Consider the following 17323-nt stretch of genomic DNA (forward strand, 5'->3'; position numbering starts at 1 on the left):
AATAATAGTGTCAGTTTAAGAAGTGAGATTAAGTGGGAGGAGCTCTTAGTCCAGAGCTCGTGAAGGAATAAGCACCCAGTAAATATAATTATTAATGTATTCATAATAACATCACACCATTACTGCCCTAACATTAGCCAGGGATCCACCTACGTTACAAAACCAATGTGCAGATAGCGCCTTTTGGGGACAGTTTTTCACAACACTTAGTCATTTAAGGGCTGTACTTTGCTAAGTGGTTTGCCTTTTTCATACCAGCCTTGAAGCACAGATGGCTCGGATGCACAATGTGAAAAACGTTTATAATTTGAAGGTGTTAAGGACTTCAGAGTGGCTTAAAATTAACAGTTTTAATTGTGCATGTTAAATCTACAAATTCCAAGGACCTACCGTACTCATTTTAGCATTAAGATCCTCCGTTTTGAGGTAAAAATTAAAGGACTGGGGCAAAAATGGAATGGAAAAAATGCCTAGTACAAGCAAGATTTTAGATTGGGTGCTTTCACTCATTATTTTACTTCATCCATATAAGAGCTCTGCGAGGTAAGTATTGTCGAGCCCATTTTTACAGAGGCAATGAAGTTCAGCAAAAAGGGGAGGTTGATTAAATTCCCACAATTAGCAAGTAGTCAGTGTTCATATCCAAGCTTCAAAAGCTGCTCTTTTTCCATCATACCCCACTGACCTAACTTTAGTATATTGTTGTCAGAATATCAACAAAAAAGGTGCAACATTATTATTAATTTGCAATCACAGAATGGTATACAATCAACAGAATAACAGGTATTTGGTATAAGCTGAATCAAAGACAATAGAAAATGGAAAATATACCACCTTTACCTATAATTTGTACTGTGCACCAATAAAATCTGCTTTAAATTTCTGTGCTAATTTAAACCTATTCTCTACCAAGCAAGGTCAGTGGACAGTGAATCCTCCTCTTCCTTCTTCTATCTTTTTTATAAGGCAGAAAATGCTCTTTTCTGAGTGTTTAAGAAAATCCTGAGAGGTTGGTTGAAGTATTTTTTCTTGTGCTCCTTTTGGCAAGTTTGCAGAAAGAAAGAGAAAGCGCAGGGGAGGAAGAGAGGGAGGGAGGGAGAGAGGGCTATCTTCTCCCATCCCGTTGTTTGCCTTTTCATTCTGTTGACAGTTTCCTTGCTGAGCAGAAGCTTTTTGGTTGGATGTAGGCCCACTTCTTTACTTTTGCTTTTGATGCCTTTGCTTTTGGTGCCCATGCGTATACGGTCAGTTAATTCTTGACAAAGGAGATAAGAATATACAAGGAAGGGAGGGAGGGAGGACAGAAGGAAAAAAAAAAGAAAAGGAAAGGAAAAGACAGGACAGAAAAAGAGCATGTGATGACATTTCGCCTTGAGCCCCTCAGGGCCTCCTTCGCCCATGTGCCTGTGTCTCGTTAACTTTTCCTCCGTGGAGCGCGCCCAGCCCTTAGCGCGCCCAGCCCTTCTGCTCTCCTTGCCCTCCATGGGTGCTCTCCATGAAGCCCAGGGTATTGTGATGTGTCATTCTTCCTGACCTAAAAACCCAATAATAAAGGCTCATTGTTTCCTCTGTCAGCCAAGAAAAGATGTGTTTTTCTATGTCTCCTACCCACAGTCCCACACTCACCTCATTCTGAGGTCCTCTGTGTACCGGGCTCGCAGGGAGCCCCAATTCCATATTCTCGCACAATGTTACTATTCAAAGGCAGGCATGATGTTAGTAGCAGCTTCGCCTTCACTAGCCTCTCCCCGAGCAATGCCTCCTTTGATTAGTGGAATGATGACATCTTTGCCTCTTTGCCTGTTTTGCCCTAACGCTTAGATGTGTTACAATCCCCTTTGATGCGAAAATAACACAGTAGTAGCAGACTGTTAGGAAGGCTGAGTGGAGAGAACCTGCTTCTGCCACTTTTCAGAAATGTAATCCTGGTCAAGCCAACTTTCTGAACCTCTAATTACTCGTTAGTAAGATGCATTTATTGATTACATCAGTCCGTTTCACTGGTTGCAGTACTTTCATTTTATTTATTTATTTTTAACTTTACTGATTTATTCATTTATTTTATTCTTTCATAGAAACAATGAGAAAAACAATAGAGAAAATTTTAAAAGCCAGAAGATGCTTCTTTGAAAACATTAATAAAATTGATAAAACCTAGCAGGGCTTATCAAGATAAAAAAGAGCATAACGGCCAGTATTAAGGATGAAAAATTAGATATCACTACAGATCCCAGACATTAAAAAGGATATTAAAGGAGTATTATCAACAACTTCATGGTAATAAATTTAAAAACTTAGATGGAATGAACAAATTTCTTTAAAAATACAATCTACCTTAAGTGACACAAGAAGAAATGGAAAATATGAAGACTCCATACATATGAATTCAATTTATTTGAATAGGTATTATGAAATTGAATTCATATTTCTTTGAATAGGTCTTCAAATATGAAATATGAATTCGTAATTTAAAACCTTCCCACAAAGAAACTCCAGGCCCAGGTGATCTCATTGTGTCAAATATATAAGGAATAAATAACACCAATCTGACACAAAAGTCTTACAGAAAGTGAAGAACTAAACAAGACCCAACTCATTTGATGACGCCAAAATCAAAAGCTATATATCAATATCAAAGCTATTATAAGAAAACAAAATAACAGACCGATATTTCTCATGAACACAGATGCCAAAAATCCAACAAAATGCTAGCAAATCTGTTCCAGCAATATATAAAGAGAATAATATATCAGACCAAGTGGGGTTTAGCTGAATAATGCCAAGTTAGCTCAGCATTAAAAAAAAAAATCAATCAAGGTAACATCTTCACATTAACAGAAAAAAAAGGAGAAAAATCATATGATGATGTTTTAATAGATTCAGGAAGAAATTTTCACAAAATTCAACATTAGTCCACAAAAGATTAGTCTAAGAGTCAAGTAAGATGGTAAAGTGTCTGGTAAACCGAAGGGCGCTGTACAAATGGAAAGCGATTTTGTTGTCACCCCCGCTGTGACCCTGAGAGCTATAGGCCCCTTTGTCATGAAAGCTTCTTGGCACCTGGACGGCACACATTTCTTTTTTCTTTCTTTTCTTTTTTTTTTTTAGTCAGAAGAAATACCTTCCTGAAAATTAACAAAGATACACAGAATAGTAGAAATAATTATTAATAACACCTGCATTCCTGGGTATATACATACTTGCCTAGGAAGCAGTACCTTTATAAATGAAGTAATTAATGGAAACTATTTTGTAACCTGTAATGCCAGTTGAAGATGTTGGTTGTTATAATTGTCGTTATTTCTGAATGATAACCTGAAAGATTCTCTACAGAGTGATTTGTAGAAAACCTTTTGCTAATAGCTTGACTTAAAAAAAAAAAGAGAAAATATTTCAGTTACCTTTTGTCATGTGATAAACTTAGTGGCTTAAAACAGATGTCAGCAAACAACAGCCCATGGGACAACTGCCAATTTTTGTAAATGAAGTTTTATAGCGACATAGTCATGATCATTCATTCACATATTACCTGTGCCCGCTTCGAACAAGCGACAAAGGCAGAACTCGTACTTGTGACAGAGACTGTATGGCCCATGAGCCTAAAATACAAGAAAACTTTTGTCCACCTGGGGCTTAAAACAATGATTTATTATTTCTCATAGTCCTGCGTGCTGGCAGACTGGGCATTTTGTCTGCTAGTCTCACTTGGGACCACTCAAACGTAACTGCAATCTTCAACAGCTTGCCTGGGGCCGGGGGTCCACGATGGCTTTTTACTCAAGTGTCTGGCAGTTGGTGAGGGGCTGCCTTCGGGAGAGCATGTTCATTCCCCCTGTACTTGACCTTCACTCCTCCAGGAGGGTGGCCTGGACTACTTCACAGCAGGGGGGTCTTGGGCTTCTAAGAAGGTAAGAACAGAAATGCAAGGCTCCTCAAGGCTTTGTCTCTGGAACTCACACAGTGGCATTTTCATCATATTCTGTTGTACAAAGCAAGTTACTAGGCCAGTCCATATTCAAGAGGTGGAGAAACAACCACTTCTCAATAGAGAAGCAGGAACATCAAGTCACAAAGAGGCCTGGGCATAACTGGTGTGTTTCGCTGGGTGGGAACCATTATTAGTATGATCTGCCTCAGGCTACAGTATGTGAACTGTTTCTGTGTGGCCAAGAATTGGTTTTTTATTTTGCAAAAATCAAATTCTGCTGGATTATGTGGGTTAGAATGATCATAATGCCACCATTATACAACATCTGTTCTCTCTCACTGGCAGCTTTTCTTAGTGACACTAAAGACCGAGGCCCTCCAGTGCAGTCACAGGCCTGGAGAAGTGGAGAGAAGGTCCCCTTTGGGCAGACACATTACCTGAAGGCATTTGAGAAAGCCCCTCAGGTGCAGACCCAGGCTCTTCGAGACTTTGAGAAGGTAAGTCCCGTGGGTGGGTAATTGCTATCCCAATGAGAGGAAATGCCATGGGGGCCTCAGCGATGTCTTAATAAAATATGATCCGTGGCTTGCTCTGGCTTGCTCTGGCTTGTGCGCATTCTTACCATAATGGTGTCTCTTTTGTGAGCATGTGTCCCAATAAGCATCTGCACTATTAGCTACGTGCTGTGCGCTGTGGTTTGTGGGCAATTGCCTGTACCAGTGATTCTGCTGCCTTACCATTTTTATCCCTGGTTTGCTTCTCTGATCAATTCAGGAACTTTAAATGGCGTCTAGTCCAGTGGGCTGGCAGCATGTTCTCTGTAGCTGGCATGGACGACTCTACATATCTGGATGCTGTCTGTGGTGTGAGGTGGCTCAGCCACAGCCATTTGCTCCTCAACGAGAATCTTCGTAGTTTCTCATTGGACCCTCGAAACTCCTGTTGCAACTCTCGAAGTGTTCTGCGCCTTGATGTGTTTATCCTTAGATTTGACGGAGCCAGATTACTGATAATGTGATACAGGTCCCCAGCTCCCTGTACCCTGGACTGGTCCCAGGAAGGCTGTACAGTAGAACTCATCTACTGACATGTATGTAGCCTGCAAAGAGCACCCAGGATTTCTTACACCCGTGTGTACTAAAAATAGAAGTAGCTCTTTGGTGCCCCCTGGGGGTTACCCCGGCATCAGGCCACACAGGAGTACTGTGTAAATATATTTTGAGATACGTGGGTTTCTTTTATTCTTGCATTGACAGCTTTTGACATAAAATAACAAAGTTCCATTTTCAAAACAGGGTCAATAAAGCAGTTGACATGGGCTTACCCCATCTTCCCTCAGTTTGTAAATAGAAATGTTTCACTAGGACCTAATGTGCATCATGCCAGATATTCCTGTGGACAAAGAAGATGCTCCACATTGTGCGTGTCTGAGAATCAAACAGCCTATTCTTGGCTTTGTTTTGTCTTCATGCAGAGTTGTCATGGATACTGGTGGGGTGTTTTTTTTTTTAAAGACACAGAGAGTTTGCAGGAATATTAAGAGGTTTTTGAAGACAAAACCTCTGAACAGCTGTGGTGCTGGTGGTGGGGGTAAGGCTGGTAACACCCCAGTGCCCTCCTCTTTCTTCACCTTTAGATTCTCCTCCAACACAGCAGGGGTGGCAGAGCTGCAGCACCCCTCAAAGCTGGGTGGGGTGCTCTCTGAAGGCCCGTCTGCCTGCGTGTTCCTTTTGGCTGAGAGCTGCCTGGGAACATAGAAATGAGGAATGTCACCTCCACTGATAGAATGAATGGCAGATGCTGCGGGGAAGAGGGAAAATAAAAGGCCGAATTGGTGACAGCAGAGGCCACCTGACTCTCAGGTCTGGAATTCTAAGTCCTTTTCTATTAACATCCAGGTCTAATATTTCCGACTAGTTTTTCCTTCTCAATGCTGGGAACCACTGACAGAAACCACACGAGGACAGAGAGAAAAGGCCAATAGGAAATACAGGGTCTGGCACAAATAATACCCCTATTTTTACTACAAAATCGTAAGCATGTAATTCTCTAACATAAGAATATCTCACTCAAGCACAGCATGTGGCATTTTAGGTGAAACGTTCAAACTCAAACTGTAAATTATTACACCCATAGTATTACCCCACCAACCACACTCAAGCAGGCCCGGCCTTACTTCTGTCGGACCCTGTATTCTAAGTCTCTCTCCCTTATGTGTCCAGCAGTAAGTAAATAACAACAAGACTGTGACACACTTTTTGCCAGGGCCCAGGAATTGTGACTATTTCAGGGTGATGGAGTTCAGTACCATTATCTTAAATCCTGACAGGTTACTGGGTCAGAAAGATTTTTACATATAAATGGTATTGAGAAAAACTCCATCTTGCAGGCTTTCTCACTGATCACAGTTCCCAGCCCACCCCCAGCGTATCTGGGATGAGTGAGACCAGAGCGGCTCATCGATGACACTGGGTGACAGAACTTGATCACCTTCTGTGTGTCGGGTACTGCTTTGAGTACAGGCAGCATTGCCTCATTTAATCTTCATGATAAGGCTGTGGCAAAAGCATGATTATCACCCCAGTTTATAAATGAGAAATGAAGACACAGAGTAACAAAGGAACTTACCTAATGTCTCATAATGTGGGCCTGAAAATGCTCATCATTTTTGTGACCTAAAATAGTGAGTACTTTCTAGGTTAGGAAGCTCAGCCAATGAAAGTTTGGTGGTCATTGGACGGGAACCATTAGCTCCTCCTATTGAGATGAGAACAGAGTGCAAGTCTGACTTCTCCCAGTAAACTGGAAATCTGCTTTTATCTCCCAGTACTCTCCCTCACACTCCCTTTATTCTGAACTGCTTGTAATTCAAAGCTGTGTGGTATTCCCCAATCTTCGTTCTGCGTGGAACACCTTTTCCAGTATTACCTGGTTAAAGCCTACTCATCCTTCAAGATTCAGCTCAGGTGCCCTTTTGTGGTTTGTTTGTTGTTGGTGGTGGTTTTTAGGATACCTTCCCTGGCTCTCCAGTCTTAAATATATACCCTGACTCTAAGATCTTCAAGGGTAGAAAACACCTCCTGCTCATCCTTTGCTAGTCCCTAGAATCTAGCATAATGCCAGTACATACTATGTGCTCAGTGAGTGTACACCAACTAAACTAAACTTGTTGAATTTGAACTTCCCCAGCCTCTACTGAGGATTCACTGAATGTATTCACAGTAAGTTTGAATGGCTGGCTCTAAGGAGGATTTTGGTGTATGAATTGAATGGTTAGGATAGGAAACTGCAAAGTCAAGAAAAGTACATTTGTTTTTAACAATGAGTTTAAAGAAAGACCATTTTCCACCCAAACTGGAATGATAAAATTTTACAGCCAAGTAAGAGAAAGCAGCAGAGACCTTTTGAAATATTTGACAGGACTTACTAAGAAGATCATTAATAGTAGCTAATAATAATAAATGATGTTTATTGAGAGTTTATTATATACCAGGCACTTTCCTAGATACTTAACGTATTTTATTTCAACTACTTTTCAGTTCATTTTCCGAACTATGAGATAGGTATTGTATTATTATATCCATTAGACCAGTGAAGAGACCAAGGCTCAAATCACTTAGCTAAAGCTACACAGGTTTAAAGTGACAGAACAAGATAACTCCAGCGATTGCCACAGCTCCTAGACAAATGAGAGGACCACTCAGAGGAAGAGAGTTACCTTGGCGAAATGTGTGTAGTGTGGTTTTATAGATAGAATCAAATGGCAGATGCTATAGAAAAGCTGTGTGGAGGGGTAGGGGGCCTGCGCTGCCGTCTCCTGTTTACACATTTAAAAAAATAATGTTGTCTTTAACGTGAAAACGTCAGCAAAACCAGCTGCAGTGTTCACCTAATTACAGTCTGAAGCCAGCTTTCCCTGGTAGTCTGAATCCAACCACAGTGAGTCAGCCTAGTGAGGCTCCACCCAACCCGGGGAATTTTTCCACTTGACTCTGGAAATCTGGAGGGGGGAAAAACAAGTCCTAAAAGGGACTTTTCTGCCTTTCTGACATCTGACTTCTCACAGCCTGGGTCTCCTATTCTGGTTCCGGTGAGTCTGGGTCATGTTGCTGATGTCAGTGCTTCTTGAGGGGTTCTCTCTAGTTACAGCCTTGGAAAACCAATGCTTCCAGTGAAGCGCATTTTTCTTAAAAAACAAAGAAACAAACGTCATTTATGCTCCCCAAACCACAGTGCCTGGGCATACCGGTTTTGTTTTCCCTGGTGTCTGAGGCATTCACAGAGTTATTAGATGAGAAGGGAAGGGGGAAACCCTAACTTTCAGCAATAACATGGGCAGAATTTTCTTCTTTGAAAACATGGCTTTTCAGAGGGACTCCACACCATCATTCCATAGACCTTCAGATAGATGCGTTTTCATTCCTAAGCAACACTGCCAGATAGGTATCAACACAATCAGTTTTTTCTTAACTATGAATGAAATGAATGATTGAGTGTTGTAGGAGGGTACAGAGATGCATACCAGGTACCATTCTTAAAGAGTGTACAATCCGATTTGGGTACGTGAAATTTAAGTGACATAGCATTTAATTTAAATAACAGCTAAGGCAACAGTGAAGGAGATATCACAAGATTAGAGTATTTGCCAAGCAAATGTACGTCTTTAAAACCTAAATATTAGAAAAATATTAAAAATTTGTATTTGTGTATGCCTATGTGAACGTCTCTTCTTCACTGTATGAAGAAAGCTCTATCTTCCTTCTGTGGACCTTGAGGAATTTTCATTCCAGTAATAATTTCCTTTCCAAAAGTAAATTTTTTAAATAGCAACAAAATAATGATACCAATAACTATTTATTGAGGGCTTATAGTGAGCTGGGCTCTATGAATGCACTTGACTTGTATTATCTTATTCAGTTCTTATAACAGTGCACCGAGGTTAGAACATCCCTTGTCTTGATTTGGACAGAGAGGGACACTGAAGCTCGTAAAAGACTAGTGATTGCGAGGAAGTGCAAGCGCTGGGATTTGAACAGATGTCCTGAATTCAGAGCCTGAACTCTTAGCCGCACTTTCATTGTACGTCTCTGTGGACAGCTCATTTCACTGAGTAAGGGGATCCATTTGTCCGTTCAGTACATGGGTGCATCCTGTGTGCCAGGCCCAGTTCTAGCTGTTAAATACACCGTGATCAAGTATGAAGTTCTTTTCAAAAATTGTGTTCAGAAGGAATGTTTATTTCAGCCTTTTGTACTAATGAAATGTTACAAGTCTCATTATCCATCCAAGTGAGGGTTGGTTATTTCAGGTATGGTATGTGCATAAACAGATAGGAGGAGTTTCACAGCAAATTTAAGGTTAAATAACAAAACAACAATTTGACTGAACATTACATAAAATACAATCTCATTTTTAAGGGACAAAAAATAGAAATGTCTGGAAAGGTATACACCAAAATATTAATAGTGATTATGTCTGGGTGATAGGATTAGCCATGATTTTTGCCTTCTTTACAACTTTCTGTATTATCTAAATTTTTTTATCCTCACCTGAGGACATTTCCATTTGCTTTTTTAGAGAGAGAGAGGAAAGGAGAGAGAGAAACATTGTTGCAAGAGAAGCATCGATTGGTTGCCTTTGTATGCACCCAGACAGGGGATGAACCCGCAACCGAGGTGATGTGCCCTGACCAGGAATTGAACCTGCAACCTTTCAGTTATGGGAGGATGTTCCAACCACTGAGCCACACTGGCTGGGGCTGTATTATCTGAATTTTTAATAACATGTATTCATTTTATTCATTTAACCATCCAACACATCTTTCTAAAGTGCCCACTATGTACAACATAATGTCTTACGTACAGCAAATACAATAGTGAATATGCAAACATGGTTTCTGCCTTCAGAGAGTTTCCAGATTAGCCAGTTACAGCAGGATATAATCATTGTGATCGAAGTAAAGAGATACATCATCTATCGCTGGGGCCAATAAGTCAGTATGAAGGGGTGGGAAGATTCAGGGAAAGCTTCTTCTAGGAAACTACATCTAACTGAGGACCTAAAGGAAGAAAACAAGTATCAGCTGCTAATATAGGCTCGGAGTGGGACAATGAAGAACGTTCCTGGCGGAGAAAACAGCACGAATGAAGATCCAGATGAGAGGAAGCACTGTAGTGAGGTCATTCATCTTAGATCGTGCGCGCTGGGAATGTGGAGCAGAGTTGAGACCGGAGAAGGAGAGAGAGAAGCCATGTACAGGACCTTGTAAGTTATGTAAAAGGTTTTAAATTTTATCAGAGATCTATGGGGAACCACTGAAAGCTTTTAAACAGGGAGGTGACATGATCAGTTTTTTCTGGTGTTTAGAAACACCCCTTTGTCTTCTGTATGGACTCTGGATGGGAGGAGTCGAGGCTAAGGCAGAGGGGAAGTTAGGGGCTGTGGCAGTGCTCCAGACAGAGGCTGCCGGTGATGACAGCGCAGGAGAGAGAAATGGCCAGGTGAGAGAGAGATTTCAGAAGCAGGAGTGACAAGACTGAGCAATTGATTGGATATATGACCAGTGATGCAGAAGAAACCCAAATATGACCTACTACTGTTGGAAACTTCCAGAGTACCTTGTGCTTCTCCCTAATAACATGATTTATTTGCTCAAAGTCTGTTTTCTGCCAGAATCTGAGCTCCATGAGGGCAAAGGTTTATCTTGTTCACTACTGAATGTAGTGGTTAGCATCGTGCCTAGTTATAGCAGGCATGCCTTTTACTTTTTCGTTGTGTTTCAGATAAATGAATGATCATTCATTCTTTCTAGCTTGAGCAACTACTAAGTGATACCATCCACTGAGAAAGGGAACCACTGGAGCAGACACATGTAGTTTCTAAATAATCGTTAAAACAACAGGCACACAGACCAAAAGCCAGTAGAGCAATTTTCACTTTTGGAGGAGAATTAAGGAGATCCTTCTGTTCTTAGGGAACTCTAAATCTAATTGGCATGCCAGTCAAACAGATAATCCCGATAATAAGAGTAGGAAGCCCTCAGGAGGGGCCCTCACCAGTTCTGTGGGAGGACCAGAGAGGCTCTCCTTAGTAGGTGCCATCTAAATCAACGCCTCGAGGGGGAGGGGGAGAAAGTTCCGTCAGAGCCAAGTGGGTGGTGAAGGGGAACGACTTTTCAGGCTAACACTGATACCCAAGACAAACCCTGGAAGTAGCAGAGAGCAGAGAGAACTCAGAAATAGGAGGCTTTTTGTCAAGGCTGGAGCACTGGAGTGTTGACTGAGGTTCAAGTTGGCAGTGTCTCCCCCCACCCACCCCTACTCCTGCTCAAAGCCTCATTGTTGCAACCGTGGTCGTTCATGGTATACTGTGAACTCTTAGCGCTTAGCCTAGAGCAAGTCCTAACTGTGCTTTTGAAGTTGCCTTCTTTCCCAGAAAATATAGAGAAAGGTTTATTGAAAGATCTGGAAAAACAGCTGAGGCCAGAAATATATGTTCCCCCTGCCCACTAGAAGCTCAGCAAATAATCGTCCTGGGTTGAGCCATTTGTGAACAAACACCACCAGGTTCTGCTGGTGTTGGTGGAGCCAAACTGATGGAGACTCTGATTTAGAGCCTAAGGGTCCCTGGGAGCTGCCAGCAGCAGTGCAGCCCAACTGCCAGCCCTGCCGTAGAGCACATTTATCTGTCCTGACAGCACTGTTTCTGGGGCTGGGCCGTGTATTTTTGGTAGTCGGGGAAGTTGTTACTTGGGTTTTTTTTGGTTTTATATAGTTCATGGTGCTCTAATGTGACGATGACAACAGCACCTTGTTATTCTAGGATTGGGGGTGGTGTGGGTGTGTATCTGTGCAGGGGGAAGGCAGCGGGAACATCATCCGAACCCCTATCCTTCGTCCACGTGGTGATGCTGCCTGAGACAGGGCTATTTATTGACCTGATGTAATAGCTCTGTTGTTAGCTCTCTTGTCAGCAGGCCAGTTATTTCAAGAAAAGGCTGTGGGTATCAGTTTGCTTCTGAATTTTAGGGGAAGAGTTGGAATGATATGATTAATACTATAGCATTTAAGACTCTGGAACTTCAGGAATTATGAAATTTCAGAAACAAGGTTTCCGAAGAAAATTTATCATGCAACGCAAAAGAAAAAAAAGGTCTTTGTAGAATCTGCAGTCTGCTTTCTGAAGCAGGCATCCACAGTTGACTTCTGGAACACAGGGCAGAAAACCTGGGTAGACGTGAAAGGGGTGATGAGTGGTAGACTGTTGGGAACCGCCCTGCCTGGTTTCAGAAGCTGAAACCCCCCATGGTTAAGGCTGAGTCAGAGACCTTGGGACCATAAGCCACTAAGGAGACAAAGCTTATCTCCCTGGCAGGGGCGCCACCTCTGCCCACTTTACTTTACCCTGCTTGGCCCTGAGCTTGACCGGTTAGCCAATGACGGGTAAGATTTCTCAAGGGAGGAATGATCTAAGACAGGCATGGTCAAGAAAAAGGCCCACAGGGAAGGGCTTTGACATAGCCTGAGTCCTCATTCTGTCTTCAAGAAGTCTCCTGATCTCTTGGGTGCCTTACTTCCCCTGCCTGACTTAAGCCTGAAACAATGACAGAGGGCGGTGCAGTCCTGTGCTGGAAAAGGCAGATTCCCCAGGGTAATCAGGCCTAAGAAAGAATGCATAAAATCCTGTGAAACCTGCTTTATTTATACCCTCAGCTTAAATGATAAGGGCCCAGGCCTGAAATGAGTTTGTTTTCCAAAGTTTCATAGCCCCTAACTCAGAATAAGCCCTCAAAGTTCTTTATATGTTATCCATTGTTTGACCCTTACTGCCTGACAATGATTGATGAGCTTTACCTGTATTCCTGTGCAAAATGAACCTAATAAAAGCCCATGGAGGAAAAGGCTCTTGGCCCTTCCCCTTTGAGAGATCGGCCACCTCTCCTCCCCAAGCAGATCATGTCTTGGTAGATTTATTCTCATCCATGGAGGACGGGGGGGGGGGGGGGGGGGGCTGCGGGCGGAGCCCCCCCACATCTGGCACCCAAACAGGGAGATAAGCTTTGTCTGCTTAGTGGCTTATGGTCCCAAGGTCTCTGACTCAGCCTTAACCATGGGGGTTTACAGCTTCTGAAACCAGGCAGGGCGGTTCCCAACAGAAGACCAAGTTCATTGACTTTGACGCTTTCCTTGTTAGAATGCTCTGCAAAAGTTATGCATATTTTTCAGGATAGCCTAATGAGTACGTTTTTCCTGTATTAAAATAGAGTAGATCATATGTTTTCTTTCTCTTTTATCTGAGGATTGTGACAAAACCTTAACTTGATAAAACATAGTAACCCATGAGTTTTTGATATTGAGGGCCATTTAAAGGCTACCTCATCAAGCCTTTATGTCAGGGTTCCCTAATCTGAGCAGGACCAATATACAGAACATTTTGAAATTATCAGTTCTGAATCACTTGCTTTTTACTAAGTTGAATTGAATTTTACTTTAACTGAAACTTTATCATTACAAAGTCCTTTTAAAAGGCAAAGGACTGGGCAAGTTACTTCTCCCAACTTGGGTTTCTTTCTTAAAATAACAGCTATAGTAAAATATAATTTATATAACATAACTAACGTGTACAAGTCTGTGGTTTTAGTATATCCATTGAGTTGTGCAACAATTGCTACTATCTAGTTACAGAACATTTTTTCCACCCCAGGAAAACCTTGCACCCATTAGCAGTCATTCCCTGTTCCCCCTCTACCCTGCTCCTGACATCCACCCATCACTTTCTCTCTCTATGAATTTCCTGTTTCTGAACATGTCATGTAAATGGAATCATACGATATGTGACTTTTTGCCTGGCTTTTTTTTTTTCACATTACTATAATGTTTCGAAGACTCATCCATGGTGTAGCATGTATCACTTCATTTTTTTCCATGGCTGAATAAGATTCCATTGCATCGATATACTAAATTTGTATATCCATTCCTCAGTTGGTGGAGATTTGGAATGTTTCTACTTTTTGGCTGTTATGATCATTCATAGACAAGAATTTGTATAGACACATGTTTTCAGTTTTCTTGGATGCTTAAGTAGGAGTAAATTGATAGATCAGGTGTTTAATCTTTTGAATACCTACTTTGGTTTACTCATTTTGGAAATGGAGAAAACTATATTTTAGAAAGGTCCAAGTAGTCAGATCCTCCAGGGTCACAAGGAAGATTATTTACAGTGAATGATACTTTTTAAGAAGATCCTTCAGGGACTTGAGGTAGAAGTGGAAGTCCTTTGTCAGTCCCAAGGTAATCCCATGTTCATCTAGTGTCATGATTAAAGCCCTGAGGGGTATGTAATTATATCCAATTAATTTTGTGAGACCAGTCCAAGTCATTCAAAACAGCCAGGAGTTGAATTTTTGTATTTCTGCAGCCAAGAATTTATCAGAAAAGCACAGGGACTCCCAGACACGTAGATGTATAATAAATAAAATATTTGTATTTGAAACATGCCATCCCCCTCTTCTCCCTGCCCCATTCCTCCTGTCTACCCCTGTCCTCCAACCCAAAATAAGCTGGGTTCCTGGGTTTGATCCCACTGCATGCTAAAGAACAGGAAATACTGTCCATTTTGCATGTTCTTTCCACAGAGCTGTTTTGAAAATATGAGAGTTAGCAAAGTTATGGGTTGAACAGTCGATTGGGGGGCCATCCTTGGACCCCAGTCATCACTGCTGTTTTTGTCTGGGAAATATAATGTCCTTTATACTCACTCATCTTCTTTTTTTCTTTTTGCACAAGGCAGCCAGAGCTCTCAGCATGAATAGGTGGTTGCCTGCTGTCTTTAGGGTTCAGCTTTGGAGAGCTGATGGGGTGTTCTAAGATTCTTCAAAGAATGATAGCTCTCTTATTGGTGCCTCTTTTGATAGTATTGTTTCTATGAAAAAAAATATGTTTCCAACATAGAATCTCAGGATAGCGAGGATCTTAAAAGTTTTTTTAGAGCTAACTGCTCCTAGGTGATATGTGAAGACTTTTAACAGAACTTCTGGCCAAGATGGAGGTATAGGGAGATACACTTTGCCTCTTCCCACAGCCAAAAGAAAGACAACAAATTTAAAAACAAAAAATAACCAGAACTGCCAGAAAATTGAGCTGTATGAAAGTCCAACAATCAAGGAGTTAAAGAAGAAACATTCATTCAGACCAGGAGGAGGGGCAGAGATGGGCATCCAGGGTGGAGAGGAGGCATGGCAAGACGGCAGTGGCTGGAGGACTGGGCGAGTGAAGCAGTGAGTGGCAGACAGGGTGGTCCCACATTTGTGTGCAAGACAGACCCTGCAACCCAGGGTTCCAGTGTGCGGAAATAAAGCAGCAAACCTCTGATTGAAAACACCTGTGGGGGTTGAGGCAGTTGGAGAAACTCCCAGCATCACAAGAGAGTTTTGCTGGAGAGACCCACAAGGTCCAAGAACGTACACAAACCCACCCACCCACCCAGGAATCAGCACCAGAAGGGCCCAATTTGCTTGTGGGTAGCAGAGAAAGTGACTGAAAGTCCACCAAGAGCTGAGCAAGCGGCATTGTTCCCTCTCGTACCCCTTCCCCACAGACAGCATCAATGCAGCTAGTGGGTTGCCCTGCCCTGGTGAATACCTAAGAGCCCCTTAGAACATAACAAGCCACTGAGACCAAAATATATGGCCCAAATGAAAGAGCAGAGCAAAGCTCCAAAAATGGAACTAAGCAATGAAGAGATAGCCAACCTATGAGATGCGCAGTTCAAAACACTGGTAATCAGTATGCTCATAGAAGTGGTTGAGTATGGTTGCAAAATAGAGGAAAAAGTGAAAGCTATGCAAAGTGAAATAAAGCAAAATATACAGGGAACCAACAGTGAAGGGAAGGAAAGTGGGACTCTAATCAATGATCTGGACCAGAAGGAAGAAACAAACGTTCAACCAGAACAGAATGAGGAAACAAGAATTCAGAAAAATGAAGAGAAGCTTAGGAACCTCTGGGACAACTTGAAACATTCCAACATCCGAATCATATGGCTGCAAGAAAGAGAAGAACAAGAGCAAGAAATTGAGAACTTATTTGAAAAAATAATGAAGGGGAACTTCCCCAATCTGGTGAAGGAAATAGACTTCCAGGAAGTCCAGGAAGCCCAGAGAGTCCCAAAGAAGTAGGACCCAAGGAAGTACACACCCAGGCACATCATAATTACATTACCCAAGATTAAAGATAAGGAGAGAACCTTAAATGCACCAAGAGGAAAGGAGACAGTTACCTACAAAGGAGTTCCCATAAGACTGTCAGCTGATTTCTCAAAAGAAACCTTGCAGGCAAGAAGGGGCTGGAAAGAAGTGTTCCAAGTCATGAAAGTCAAGAACCCACATCCAAGATTACTGTATCCAGCAAAGCTATCATTTAGAATGGAAGCGCAGATAAAGTGCTTCCCAGATAAGGTCAAGTTAAAGGACTTCATTATCACCAAGCCGTTATTATATGAAATGTTAAAGGGACTTGTCTAAGAAAAAGAAGATCAAAAGTATGAAGAGTAAAATGACAACAAACTCACAAGTATCAACAACTGAACCTAAAAACAAAAGCAAACTAAGCAAACAACTAGAATAGGAGCAGAATCACAGAAATGGAGATCACATGGAAGGTTATCAGCAGGGAGAGGGCAGGGAGGAGAATGGGGACAAAGGTACAGGGAATAAGAAGCATAAATGGTCAGTACAAAATAGACAGGGGGAGGATATATTATAAGAATAGTATGGGAAATAGAGAAGCCAAAGAACCTATATGTATAACTCATGGACATGAACTAAAGGGAAGGAATGCTGGTAGGAAGGGGGGTGCAGGGCAGAGGGGAATAAAGGAGAGAAAAATGGGACAACTGTAATAGCATAATCAATAAAATATACTTTAAAAAAAGGTTTTAAACAATATCCTCAACAAGAGGTTCTTTAAGGTTTCAGTTGTATCCCTTTTGTAACAGGAAATTTACTCTCTCATAACGTATGTTCTCAGTAAATACTTGATGTATGGATGTACGGATGGAATGTGGCAATAAGTTCATTCATCCAATTCTACTAGAGAGTTTATCCTTGTATCTAACTGATGAATACCTCCCTATAATTTCTTGTTTTGTTCCCTTTTAAATAGTTTTTTTAAATTATGAGCTATTTTACAAACAACAGGAATGTGCAAAAAATAATAAAATACTGTCCATTTATCCAATATCTAAATTTTACCAACTGTTATTTTCACTCTTTGCTGCAGATTAAAAAACAAAAGTAGCATTTCAGATACATTTACAAGCTTCTTAGTAGCCTGCCCAGATCTGTCTCCTGACTCCTTCAGCAGTTAATTACTTGTAAGTAATTTTCCAAAGTTACAC

At 41.5% G+C, this 17323-nt stretch overlaps 1 protein-coding gene across 13 annotated transcripts in view; it reads left to right on the forward strand.

Moving 5' to 3' along the window:
* The window catches only part of PDE4DIP (phosphodiesterase 4D interacting protein), a 166733-nt gene that overhangs the window by 17579 nt on the left and 131831 nt on the right, over window positions 1-17323 (forward strand). For all 13 annotated transcript variants that reach the window (XM_053916260.2, XM_053916262.2, XM_053916268.2 and 10 more), the window contains exon 3: window positions 4274-4425. In XM_053916260.2, the coding sequence (XP_053772235.1) occupies window positions 4274-4425 (152 nt within the window). The remainder of the gene's footprint in view (window positions 1-4273; window positions 4426-17323) is intronic.

The sequence above is a fragment of the Desmodus rotundus genome, chromosome 12 (genome assembly GCF_022682495.2).
Source record: "Desmodus rotundus isolate HL8 chromosome 12, HLdesRot8A.1, whole genome shotgun sequence".
Classification (NCBI taxonomy): domain Eukaryota; kingdom Metazoa; phylum Chordata; class Mammalia; order Chiroptera; family Phyllostomidae; genus Desmodus; species Desmodus rotundus.